This window comes from Clarias gariepinus, chromosome 20, assembly GCF_024256425.1.
Source record: "Clarias gariepinus isolate MV-2021 ecotype Netherlands chromosome 20, CGAR_prim_01v2, whole genome shotgun sequence".
Taxonomy (NCBI): domain Eukaryota; kingdom Metazoa; phylum Chordata; class Actinopteri; order Siluriformes; family Clariidae; genus Clarias; species Clarias gariepinus.
Genome location: NC_071119.1, coordinates 11,205,201 through 11,219,664, shown reverse-complemented (window position 1 = coordinate 11,219,664; position 14,464 = coordinate 11,205,201). Strand labels below are relative to the sequence as shown.

The following is a 14,464-nucleotide window of genomic DNA, read 5'->3' as shown; positions in this document are numbered from 1 at the left end:
CTACATGGTGTTATGACAGGAACAGCAGCCATTTTAGAAATGCTAAAACACATAGCGCTTCATGTTTATAAAGTAGCTGTGGAGCACACATGCTAAAAGCACTGACACACTAGATGGTTTATTAATAAAATTCTTCTTTTTTAAATTAGGGAATGTCAAAGTAATTAATAAAAATGAACATTTAGTTAAACAAATCGAGATATAAATGTTGCTAGCACACATTTTGTGTAGAGCTGCTAATTACTGTAGATGACTAGCAGGAAAGTTAGCTGCTAATTAGGCTATAACAGTGCATGTCCTTATAAAATTTTTCTTTTTTGTGTGTGTTCAGTAGTAGTGACCACATTTACTTATTCAGTTTTTTTTTTTTTTTTTTTTTCAGGAAATTTTTGCTAAATAGGTTTTCCTCACAAAACAGCTAATTAGACTACTTCACACAAAAAATATACCATTAATGTCGAATTCTTGCAAATAGAATTAATACCAAAATATAAAATATTAACTAAGATGAAATCATCACAAATACTAAATTTAATTGAATGTTTTTGATTAAGGCTTTTAAACCTACATGCACCTGATGCTTTCGTTATTAATCTCCTTAGTAACAGTTTTTTTTTTTGTTTGTTTTTTAAAGATTGTCTTTGAAAGAGACACAATGAAAGTTGTATTTGTGGTGCAAACAAGAAGTAGCTGTAAGACAGACTAAGCTAACAAAGAGACGCAGGGGTCTCTCTCTGTCTCTCTCACACACACACACACACACACCGCCCTTGAGCAAGGTTCAGCTGGGTTTGCCTGGCAGTACATGTTGAATTCAGTGAATTTCTCATTCCTCAGAGAACCCTTGACCCAGGTTAAAGCATCTCTCTCTCTTTCTCTCTCTCTCTTATGGTTTCAGTATCTTTACCTCCAGTCTTACTGCTTGACTCATGACTCATCTGCTAATTAAAAACATTTTATCTCCTGGCTTATTAAAGCCAGTTCATATATGAAGAACTTTACAAGTTTTCATCAGAACAACAGATGACATATCACATTACAGTTACTATAAATATTAGGTATTAATGGTAGCGAATGATCTGGTTTAAAAAAAAATGTTATCTAACAATAACTCAATAAATCCCTATTCACAAAAGTATGTGAATGCTGCTATTGGAGACTCCTTCCATAAGAACCACTGAAATGTTGTTGATGTACATGTGAAATTTATGTTTGAATCAGTACATTATAGCAAGAACTCTCCACATAGCTGCTGTAATGTATATTAATAAATAATTTACCAATCAGAATTGAGAATTTAACAGCTTTGTGGCATAATGTGTGCCACAGGTATTTAGTTAAATATTCATTATTAAAGAAATTATAAGCATAGTCATGGTACCACATATGTATATATATTTTTTTTACCAGGAAATATGATTATAGTTAACCTTTGACTAACTAACTACGGTTAATAACTAGGTCTAACTATCTTGTAGAGCAAAGCTTGAAAAGTAAACTACTTCCACATTTCTAGACGAAAAAAAAAGTCATAAAGGCAGAAAAATGTACGATTTTTGATACTACAAAAACAAGTTTTTTTTTTTTTATTTGTTTGTTTTTCTCTAAAGTTAAAACTTGGTTTTGCCGCCAAAGATGAGGAGGTATAAGTATAATAATAATATCTAACAAATATACAATACATAGCCAAAAAAATGAGTTAAATGGGTTTAGAACCTTTTAACACATTATCAAAACCTGGATGGATAGTGCTGAATCATCAACTTTGTGGAAAAAAAATGTGAATGGAGATCAATTAAACACTAGAAAAAAAAATGTGCATATTAAGCACATGTCAAGTTTAATTTACAAGGTAAATTTAATAGCATCAACATATATTTCACAAAATACAACCAACGAGCTCTCATGATATATATTAGCTAGCAAAGTTAGAATCAGTTAAACTCAAACTTGGTAGTTTAACATATTTTACAGAACTCTAGCTATAACAGTTGACATGCTTTACAATGCATTATGACATGACTCAAGCAACATTTATAGTGTTTATTGGATTTTGTATCATTAAAGTAAAAAAAGCCTAAGGAAACAAAGTAAAGCAAAGCTACAAGGTTGCTACACGTCTGACTTTAAATTGTTTTTGAACTTTATGTGCAAATGCTTACAAAATAGAAACTGTTAAAACATACTGTATAAGCAAAAGAAAATATGAAAAAAATTCATAATTCATATTGCACAACACCAGTGCAATGTAAGACTTTTAGAACATTCTTAATAGCACCAATACACTGAATTTAATAATGCACTAGAACAAAGAATGAACTTGATATATGGAATAATAGCATTTACATTTGCCTTGTGCGAAGCAGTTTATTCAGCATTCAAAAAAAAAGTCATATAAACATTGTAAGTGTTGTTTTATCCTTATGGATACATTTTTACACATTTAGCCAAGGTTCTGACTTATAACTGTAATGTGAATAAAATGAGGTAATGGTTTGCTCAGTACTGTGCTGTTAGTGTTAAAGATTGTAAAACACAGCAAAAAGCAAACATTGTGCTAGGAATAAGAATGACATTAATACAATTTTACTTTGTTTAACAAGAATAAGTTTTATATCTTGTACATGATGGTAAAAATCATATCTCAGTTTAATTTCTTACTTCATACTGTATATAAGTCAACATTGACAGTGTACTGTACATTATAAAGTACATTATGTATGTATATGATATATATTTAGGGAAATACTAACATCTAATTGTTTTTCTCTTAATGAAAAAGGGTTGTAAAGTTGTCCATGATAAGCTTATAAATTAAACAACAGTTATATTTAATATAACATTATTTATGAATGACGGTTCTACTTTAATGACTTTTTAACACATGACATACACTGCCAGTCAAAAGATTTAAGGTTAAACTTTAAAAGGTAGAAGCAGGGATATAACTGTATTTTTATATAATACAGTTAATACAGATAATACAGTTTGTAATTTTATAAACTCTATTATGTTTTTGTTGAAAATTTTAACAAAACTAGTGTTAATGTTGTCACTTTTATAGTAAATCCTTAATCACACAGGTGTAAAGCTTATAGTTTTTTTTCATATATTTTAAATCATTATTTAAATATATGGAAAAAACTATAAGCTGTAAAAGGATCAGGGTGGAAGTCATGTCAAATTAAGTGATTCCAACAAGGTCCTAGTAGTCAGCAGCACAAAGAACTATTTTAAGTTTATTTCAATGCTTGTCATCTTTTCATTTGCAATATATTTTTATACTAGTCATATTTTCATTTTTATATCACAATATATTTGACAGCACCCACCACCAGCTGCACATGACAATCTGGTTCTTCAGTCTGAAATTTCTTTCCCCCCTTTTTTTTGGTTCCCAAGCTTGCGTTTAAATCCCAGACATTTCTTTTCAAGACTCAAGAAAAATCTGGCTAACTTGCAAGCATGAAAGATATACGGATGATTTGTAGAATGTGAATACCGAGCCAAGAATGTCAACTTAAGTAGGTGTGTAAATCAACTTTGAATACCCATGAATATCCACTTCAGCAACTCTTATAACATCATTTTTCATAATACTTAATGCTTCTTACTTCCCAATCCATGCTTTGTTTTTTTTTTCCAAATATACATAGACATTTTTATCAGATAAAGAGAAACACATTTGCTAAATACAATTTTATGCCCTTATGTAGTGTCCGTAACTTTTTTGTAATCAAATCTTTCAATGATTCGTTCAGATGAAACTTAGCCAATTTAGATTTCACATAAAAAAACATAAAAATAAAAAAGTGTATTGTTCTACAATGCAAAGTTGTTAAGATATAGCGACATGAATTTGACATGGTTACAGACACTACAATTCTTTTTTGGAAAAAAAATAATTTTGCAAAAAAATTTAAGGAAAAATCCTTAATTTTGCAACACTTTTTACTGGTCATATGATCTAGAAGCTTAGACCAATTCTAGTATCTATACTCATAAAGAAATATCAATAACTTGCATTTTAAATTAATATTATTATTTGAAGCAAGACAGTACGAAACTAAAAAATAGCCATTTTTAGGGCACGTAAAAAATCATCTCTCCAAAACGGCTAAAGTTTACAGCTTCTTTGGCACACACATTTTCTGTATTATATGTATTACATAAAACAATTAAATCAGCACCAATACTGTGTTTTGGTCGAATAAAATCGAGGAGTGGACATAGTTTAAAAAAAAATTATATTATGGATTATGATGGGAAACAAAAAAAAATTCATTTAATTGCTAATATCGATTAAGCTGTAATATTCCAAAAACATACTTCCTAAAAAACCTACTTTGACTGGCAGTGTATGTTGTTAAAATTAACGGTGGGTAAAAATGATCATAAACTTTGGAGGAGTTTATGATTCTTTTTTATTTATTCGATCCATCTGTGCTTGTGTGTGTATACACTGCTTTACATTGATTTAATGTTGCCGCCAGCTGATGACCTGACAGGCTGCTCCTGTGGATGTGCAATTTATATTACGAAGTCTTAGGTGTATTTTTTATTTACTTTATTTTTCTTAGTCGCAAAGTCTTTGGTATTTTAAATCCAAGCAGAATTTTTTAATTAATTCTGAAATCTGATTGTTGATTCATTACATGTTACACGTATTTTGTGCTCACTGAGAATTTAGTGCAAACTTCTGAGTTTGTGTGAATTATTATTATTCATGGAAGTACTGGTCATATCTCCCCAATTATTCACATCTCATTCGCTTTAAACTAGGTCATCTTTCCCGGGAGGAGTTAAGGATGTTGATGATGTCGATCAAATGTCACAGGATATAAAAACTTCTTTTAGCCTGCCAACATGAATTTACAGTCTCATCTACATGACATTAACATTAAAACCATCTAGGGTTTAGGTTCCCTATGTGGCCCCATAACGATTTCGACCCCTCGGGGCATGGAGTCCGAGTTGGCGTGGATACTTCTGGTGCTGTAGGTCGCGCCCATTTGTTTGTCCGGTGTATCCTGTGGGTGCTTGATCAGATTGGGGTCTGGGAGACTTGGGAGGCGGAGTCGGTGGCCTTGATGAACTGGGTGTTCTGCTACCCACAGGCAGAGACGAACCTTGGATTTACCTTATATTTGAATTCACTGATCACTGACGTCATGGCTGATCGGTGTATATTTTGTGCTCCCTTTGTATGTACATAGTGGTCCCTGTAACCAAATCACTATACTCACAAGTGCTGCAGTTAAAACCCACAAAAGAGAAAATACATTGTTGATGGCAGCTATCTGTAGCTGAGCTATCACATTGTTTTCATTACCACAGCTCGTAATGTTCTAGACTTTAGCAAAGTCTTTCTTTCAGTCATCTGAGTCATCATAGCACCCATCATTATTCACCATCTCCAACCAGTCGATCCCATCTCCTACTGGCTCGTGACCTTGGTGATCCAGGGCACGAAAGCAGACACTTTGGTGTACACACCCGGAGAGTCCTGCAGTCTGCACGCGTGACCCCAGGACGTGACGCCATATACAATCCAGCTGCCATCTCGCTCGCACACCAACGGGCCACCGCTGTCGCCACGGCAACTGTCCACATGGTGCCCGCTTAGGGCTGAGCCAGCACACAGCATGCGGCTGGTCAGCTGGTTGCCATAGTGGCGCTCGCAAAGGCGCTTGCTCAGGACAGTGATGGCAGCCTGCTGCAGAGTTTTGGAGTATGCACGACCTGAAGGAACAAACAGACAATGAGAAATTCCTTCTCTCTATCCATCTAGGAACCTCTGTAGTCCAACTAGGAATCATGGAGACCAATGGCAATCCTTGTATTTATTCCCATATTTTACAACCATGGTAAGACCTTCAGTCAACATTCACACATGCAATTCACAAACTACGTGCAATTTGGGAACACCAATTAGACTAATCTGCATGCCTTTGGACTGTTGTAGGAAACCAGAGTATCTGAGGGAAACCCATCAGGGAGAACATGCAAACTCCACCCACAGAGACCCAGGAATCGAACCCGGACCCTGGAAGCGCTAAGCAGCAGGGCTTACCACTAAGCCACTGTGCTGCCCAGTAAGAAAAGTATAAATTTTTACACATTGACAAAAGGCCATGAAGCCAGGATTGAATAACTGAAGTGTATGGTTACACAGTAATATGTCTGATATCATAAAAAAAAAAGAATTCTCAATAGACCATGTAACAACATCCTATTTAACTATATAATGTTTTGGAAAAAAGGCAGCTCAGTAGTAGACGTCTACCAAGACACGCACGTGCACTTAACATTCCCTCCAGCTTTCAGAAATCCAAGGCGATTGAAAGGAATGTGCCTCGAGCGCATTCAAGTGACATCAATTCGATCCATCTGACCTTCATTTAAGCAGCTCATAAATCAAGAATGGTATTCACAGCAGAACATTACCATTACAAACCAGACAGTGCTATGAAGTCGTACAGCACAGATGTGTGTCATGATCAGGTGGCTAATGTGCATCTTATAATCCCACGGCAAAATTCCTGGCGTGTCTGACACACAGAATCGTGTTACGCTCTTTATCTGTGAGCTAGCTACTGTACTGTGCTTTCTTTCAGTGTGTGTGTGTGTGTGTGTGTGTGTGTGAACATACCTGAGCACAGCTGTTGGTATTAACATATGTGCCTAGTTACCAGAATTCTTGTACAATACAATGCCATTCTTTTGCTTTTCAGAACGATCCTGCGTATATGAGCGTGCACATAGCTGATGTTTGCAATTTCAACATTTGCTTAAACTTTCCCTGTCTGTTTCCACAGACGCACAGCTGGACACGCATGACATCATCACACGAACCTATCTAACAATGACACACAAGCAGACACCTCGTCATTAATATGATCATTATTACTGTACATACATCTGCCTGTGTTTAGGGTATTGCTCTAGCTCTGTCCATCTCTCTCTCACTCTATCCGTCTTCCCTTAATATTCCAAAAGCATTTTACCCTGATGATATAATAGTTATTGTTGCTCCATCACAGGTGTTTAATTCTATTTAAACCCCAGTGCTCGAGAATTGGTCCAAAGCTGGGATTAATCTTCTGCGTCACCTGAACAGCAAGCTGAAAGCTCACATAAGCTTTACACAAATTTAATATCTATAACATAAGCTACTTTTCTTTATAACTATGTGCGGCTGACCGAACTGATCGGTTTAAAGCACAGGCGTGTTATGCATTGCTGGAAAATATGACTTCCTGAATGAGTCACGGCTACCCTTGAAGAAATTCTGGCAGCTAAGGATCGCCATAAAGGCTTTCATTGCGGTTCAATTGTGATGGCTAGCAACTTTAAAACCGCATCCAGACTGCTATTTATCATCAATATAGCTGATACATCTTGTTTTTGTTAACTTGTTTGGAACTTTGATGTTGTAACTGTAAAAGATTTGGGCTTTAATACGACTGAGGTATTGGATTCAACAAAACAGTGAAGTCAGTTTTATATCAGCTGAATGTAATTTTCAAACTTATATTTGAAGTGCATTTTACTTTAATTAGTTAAAGGAGGAGGACGTGATTTTGTCATTTTAAGTATCTCAAAATATTAGAATATTTCGGGTTTTTTTTATACTGTGTATCTAGTAACGTACATGCATAGAAAAGACAGCTGACTTGACAGCTGTCCAAAAGATGATCACTGACAGCCTCCACATGGAGTGTAAGCCACAGAAGGTCATCACCTAAATGGCTGGCTGTTTGGAGATTGCTGTATCAAAGCATGTTCATGGAAAGTTGAACGAAAGGGTAAAGTGTGGTAGGAAAAGGTGCACAAGCAACAGGAATGACCGCAGCCTTAAGAAGACGGTCAAGCAAAGAATTTTTGGGAGAACTTCACAAGCAGTCGAATGAGGCTGGAGTCAGTGCATCAAGAACCACCATGCACAGACATCTACAGGAAATGGGTTACAGACGTCGCATTCCTAATATCAATGCTCAGTGTTTCAAAGTCGTCCTTTTAAGTAAGAGTAAATGTTGCATTTTCACGAAAAATCTAAAAGTGCATCTAAATAGAATCCAAGTTGCTTGAAGTCAAGTGTGAGGTTTCAGCAGTCTGTGATGATTTGGGGTGCTGGTGTTGGTCCACAAGGGTTTTGTCCAGCCCAAAGTGAGCCCAGCCATCTACCAGGAATTTTTTACTAAAACTACACAACTGATTTTTTAAAAAATAGTTTAAATATGAAAAAAAAAAAACTTATGCCTGTTGTTTGCCACGATATAACCCTCTCATTGAGGTTTTATGCAAAATGTTCCAACAGATGTAGCTAAATAATTCACACCCAGCATAAAACATTGTGGTTGATGATAATTTGGCAAAATTACAGATGATGGCATAAGGTGTGAAAGTTAGAATTTTGTGTGAGTTATTATACATGTACACTCTATTACACCACAGTACTTTGTGAGCCGAAATGGACCTCACAGTAATATTTCTAAAAGAAAATGAAGTTAGCAGTTACGCGACAAGTAATTCCAATGTAATTTTAGAAGGTGATTTTCTGAGGAAAATGTTGGTGTTTAGAAACGCTGTAGAAAAAGCTTAAACCGACCCAATGCTAGCAACCTCAAACTTTCGCCTCAGATACTTCTTCCTCTTGTCATGTCAGGGAGATTTTCCTCACACAGTGTTGGATCTGGTTTGCTCGTTGGAGATCTAAATCTGCTTCTGGATTTCTGTAAAGCTGCTTTGTAACGAACCCCACGATTAGCTGCGCTATACAAATAAATCTGAATCAAATTACTTGAGCCTTCAATAATCAAATGTACCCGAGCCTCTAATAACGAACTGGACTGCATACTATTTAAATGACATCATCTGGTATAGTGAACCTCCAGCTGCCTAACAAACAGTATGACTGCAGATCAATCCCTGCTATCCGTTATCACCCACATGAGGATGGGTTCCCTGTCGAGTCTGGTTCCTCTCAAGGTTTCTTTCTACTCACATCTCAGGGGGGTTTCTGGCCAGTGTCACCCTCAGCTTGCGCATCAGGGACAATCTGATCATTTTGATTCATACACATTCTCACACACATTTCATACACATTTCCATAATTTTCTTTTGATTCTGTAAAGTTTCTTTTTGCAACAATGTGGCCAGGCTTGATGTTCTCCCCGTGCTTGGTGGGTTTCCTCTGGGTCCCGGAGGAGACCTGCAGATTTGGCTAATTGCCATTCCCAAATTGCCCATAGTGTGTGTGTGTGTGTGTGTGTGTGCCTTGTGATGGATTGGCACACTCTCCTGGTGTACCCCGCCTTGTGCCCTAAGTCTCCTGGGATAGGCTCCAGGCCCTCCGCATCTCTGAATACAGAATAAAGTGGTATAGATGATTAATGAGTCATTTTAAATGAGCTTATACTAAGCTTTTTTTTTTGTCATTGAAAATGAAATATGTTACACTATATTTCCTGTATGGAATACAAGGAAGTAAGCACACATATATTCCTGTTGTTAGTAGCTCAGTGGTTAAGGCATTGGCCTGCTGACCAGCACGTCCCAGGTTTAAACCCCAACAACAAGCTACCACTGATGGGCCCTTACGCAAGGCCCTTAACCCTCAACTGCTCAGATGTATATATCACTCTGGATAAGGGTGTCTGCCAAATGCTGTGAAAAAAGATTAATTAGACTCATTTAATGGTGGGTTTCTTCCACGTACTCCGGTTTCCTCCCACAGTCCAAGAACATGCAGATTAGACTAAAAGCCTTTCTTAAATTTCCTGTAAAGTGGGAATGGGCGTGTGAGTGTGTGTGCCCTGCAATGGACTGGCACCCCATCCAAGATGAACCCCTCCTAGTGCCCTAAGTCCAGTATTCTGGGATAGGCACCAGGCCCTCAGCAATTCTGTATACAGGATAAAGCGATTTACTGTGGACCATGAGTGAGTGTGAGTGAGTATTACATTTATCATCTCTCACCCGTGTCTCCCCAGCCAGTAATGTAGCACTTAGTCAAGTCCTTCGGCGCTCTTTCCTTCCATTCCGGCAAACACACTGGAAGAACGGCGTGACTCTGGCGGACACACTTCCTGCTTTGACCTGTATCACCTCCACGCTGCGTCAAGCGCACCAGAGCGAGGTCGTAGTCGGTGCTCTGCGGGAGATAGCGAGGATGCAGGACGATTCTGTCCACGCCGTATTCGTCTTCGTGTTCTTCAGGAACGAGGGTGTGATAATCACCGACGCGTACTTTATACGTACCGGTGCTGTTTCCGTACCTGAAAGGAAAAAAAAAAAAACAGAAAAAGAAGGTTTTCAACCGCTCTAAATCACCACTCTTGAGTGAGTTAAAGGAAAAACAGGTACTCCCGAGTCTCTACTGTATGCGTCACACGGCACTATGTTAGATCTGTCAACATGTCACTCAAATGACCTCCTCCTGTATCTGCTGTGCGACTCAAATTACTCCCTCAGGAAGTTCTTGTCACCCGAGGCTGCCCCGAAGCCAACACCTTATATGTTATAGACTTCAGTCCGCCTCGCATTTCCCACAGGCTAAACTTTAACTTTCTCTGTATTCTGGATATAGCAACATGTCGCGTGTATATTAAGTCACTGTTAAGTAATCATCTTGTGCCAAGAAGGTTATAAATGTCTAGATGTTAATCTAATCTGTCTGTAATATACTTTACAAGGTACGTTTAATCTGTTGGTGTGTTTGCTGTTTCTGTGCAGTCACTGACGTCTAAAAGTGTCACTGCGCGGCGGAAACGGACGTCCTCTGCCAGACAAGCGGTGCAGTGTCCTGTTACACGGTGAGGAGGCCTTTTTTTTTTTTTTTTCCTTTTCCGGAAACAACACTGCCTCCTTCGGAATGCCAAGCCACTTCCTGACGGTGCCAGCGGCGGATCAGGGTGGCATTCCTCCGAAGCGTCTGCGGCATTCCGGAGAGGGCAGTGTAACATCAGGGTTGTTTCATCGCCCAACTGTAGGTCATCTAGCGAGAAGATGTTAAAGATTAAGAATATAAATGGTGTAAGAGGGGAGGAGGGGGATTGTTTCCACTGATAAACACATTGGCATCTGGGGGCAGCTAAGAGCAGCTGATCGGTTTACTGATGATAGCAGGAAATATTTCAATTTTTTTTGCAAATGGCACAGAAGAAACATTTCCTTTCGGTTTCATTCGGTATATAAGAATTGTCTCAAACAAGCACGGAAAAAACGTCTCGGGTAAATGCCTTGGTCATTTTTTTTCCTGTCTGTCTTGAGTTCAGTGCTACACATTAATTATAACGTATGATATAATATGTAAAAAAATTTTTTATTTAAATCACTCACACTTGTAACAACTCATGTACACCTTAAGTATTAAACAGAATATAGTTATTGCTTCAGTCTCCATCATTACTGTTCAGCAGAGCTTATAATAATAATAATCCTGAACCAGCAGAACTTCCTCAGCCTGTTATTACAGTGCTAATCAGACCGCTTGTAATTGAATTATGGTTGGCCAATATTATGGAATGAGCCTGAGGCATAAAAATAGTCTGCTGTTTGTTTATGTCTTTGTGTGTGTGTGTGCACATGTTTCTGTAATGTCACACTCGACAAACTGAAGTAAGTGACCTATTTTTGTCTCCCTATCCTCTACAGCCTGGGGGATAGGAAACGACCTGGCACATTGTTGTACAAGGTAATAGCTGCTTCTAATGTGCGTTTGTAAGTGTGTGTGTGTGTGTGTGTGTATGTGCGTGTGAACCGTAGCCACACTGTGATGTCATAGCTCGTATTTTGTAAGGGCTGTTGGATAGGATCTCTGTCTCTCTCTGTCTCTCTCTCTCTCTGCTGGCTGTGGGAAGTCAGGAACAAATGCATTAGTTATAGTTATGTGGAAATTCGTGACCTGTTTCAAGAAAGACACGATGAGTTTCTTCAACAAAACAAAAGTCTGAAGCATTTATAATACACATGTGTATATACATATACTTCCTGGTAATCAAAAAAAAAGGTACACTGTATAAGATTTCATTCTTTAGCATAGATTATAGCACATAATAATGTAGTGTCCAGTTCATGATTCCTCACACTCCCAGAAACGCTCACTCACACACTTACTAACTCATCGTCTGTACCGCTTAAACCTGCATACAAGGTCGTGGGGGTCTGGAGCCTATCCCAGGAAACTTAGGGCATGTGGCGTGGTACACCCTGGACAGGATGCCAATCCATCACAGGGCACACTTACACACTTACAGTGTACATGTGATAAAGATAAGAGAATGTATAATATGAATATATGAGTATATAGAATACGCTAATGGAAAACTCACTCATCGTCATCTATACCGCTTATCCCTCAATCCAGGGTCGCGGGGGACTTGGAGCCTATCCCAGGAGGCTTAGGGTATACACGAGGCAGGGTATACCCTGGACCTATGGGAATGGCAATTAGCCAAATCCTGTAGGTCTTTGGACTGTGGGAGGAAACCGGAGTACCCGGAGGAAACTCACCAAGCGCGGGGAGAACATGCAAACTCCATGCACACAGAGACGGGAATCGAACCCGGACTCTGGAGGTGCAAGGCCACAGTTCTAACCACTACACCACCGTGCCACACTATTTAAAAAAAAAAAAAAAAAAACTCGCTTATATAATGGACGTCTAAGGACAATTAGAAAAAACATCTAATAAACATCTGTGCAAAATATATATTTCTTATGACTGTATTCATAAATTCTCAACTTCAACTTAAAAGAACAAATAGTTTTTATGTCTTATTGTGCGAGTCTGATTGTGTGAGTCAGGTTCGATTTCCATTAGTGTCACTTTTAAATAAAAAATATATTTTCTGTTCTTTTGTCCCTACGTGGAAAATTATCAAAATACTTGTTTGTTCTACTCACAAGTACAATAACAAGGCAGTGGATAAAAATTGTGTTGGACAGCGCCGGAGTATTTCTTTAATAGAATGCTATATTGTATGTGGTGTGTGAGGGAGGAAAAGAGAGAAAGTGTGATGGCGTAAGTCGAACTGACAATGATGAATTGGTGTGTTGTGTTCCCAGCTGAACCCATTCAATAGCAAATCAGAAATCGCGCATGTGTGTGTGTGTGTGTGCATGTGCACACAGGTTTAACCTGTCAGTCAGGGTGCAAGCCAAGAAAAACCATGCTTACAAGGAGAGCTACAGTTACACTTCTATATACACACCGCTGCCATGGGACATGAGACGCCCTTAGTTATTTAAACAGCACGTTGTACTTGTTATCGGTTTAGTGTTGTGATTAATGTTATACAATCTCCTGTTATTATGTATGGTATAGAAAGCTATTTCCTCCACATTATCGTCTCTCCCGCTCTCTCTCTCTCTAATGCGTGTCTCTGTGTGTCCGTGTGTGTACCTTTTAAAGCAGTGTGCCGATGTCAGGACCCAGCAGCTACTGATCAGAGTGGCTCCACACACCAGCCGGCCGTCTGACTGAGAGCCACGCAATCGCACCGCGACCTGCCACGGCCACCCGCCCCTACAACACACACCTTCGTCATTATTTTCAGCATCAACATTATCATCATCATCATCATCATCATTATTAGATGAGTAGTGCGACCCTTCTATTGTTATTTTCAAAGCACTAAAATTTTGGTATTTATGCGGGTCATACTGGTGGATTTTTTTCAGTTTGAGACTGGACAGCCATATAGCCTTGAATTTTGTGGGGCTCCCGAATGCAATGAAATAAAAAACGCACCATTCTCAAGTTATGAGAATCCATTTTGTACCCGTGCCAAACCACTTTGCTTCCCTGACTCATCATTCACTCTGTTTTTTTCTCTGAATGTAAAACAAGACACTGCCTCTCTAAAGGCTTGGAAAATTCAGCTACCTTGGTAAAAATTTGTAGACTGGACACTGGAAAAAAAAAAATGCTTTTGGACCGCTTTGGAAAAACTTCCATTCTGTGCTAATTATTTTTTAAACATGCATGGAAATAAAATAGTTTAATAGAAAGTCTCCTTTCTCACGCTAAAAATCAAAGCTCCAGCAGCTACGTAGAGTTTCTCTGATATACGCAAAAGAAGCACAGGAGTCCTGTTGACTTTGATGTTCATGCTGTATATATTCTCTGTGTCTGTGAGATTCATGTGGGTGGGTGAGGGGTGGCTGTAGCAAGTGGCGTAAACCACGTCAGTGATATCAGAGGCAGCATACAGAAGTGAGGTTTTTAGCAATTTTTTTTTTTCTCTTATTTTTATTACAGTCCTCTACACACGAACATTCGACTTACAAACTTTTGAAGATACGAACATGCATTTGTGGATGTAAAATCGCGGAATTTAGATCACGTGTCCGGGGTACACTGTCACGTGCGTGCATCAAAGGATGTCCAAAAGCAAGCGTAAAAACACAGACTAGTATCCTAGTATCTAGACAACGTTTGTTAGACTTAATAACAAAT

At 38.3% G+C, this 14,464-nt stretch overlaps 1 protein-coding gene across 2 annotated transcripts in view; it reads right to left on the bottom strand.

The window, feature by feature from the left end:
* Nucleotides 1–3,900: 3,900 nt before the first annotated feature.
* The window catches only part of prss12 (serine protease 12), a 33,203-nt gene continuing 22,639 nt past the window's right edge, over nt 3,901–14,464 (bottom strand). For both annotated transcript variants that reach the window (XM_053479507.1, XM_053479508.1), the window contains 3 exons: nt 13,409–13,531; nt 9,982–10,280; nt 3,901–5,742 (listed from right to left, as the gene is read on the bottom strand). In XM_053479507.1, coding sequence (XP_053335482.1) covers nt 5,438–5,742; nt 9,982–10,280; nt 13,409–13,531 — 727 coding nt within the window. In that variant the 3' untranslated portion in view covers nt 3,901–5,437. The remainder of the gene's footprint in view (nt 5,743–9,981; nt 10,281–13,408; nt 13,532–14,464) is intronic.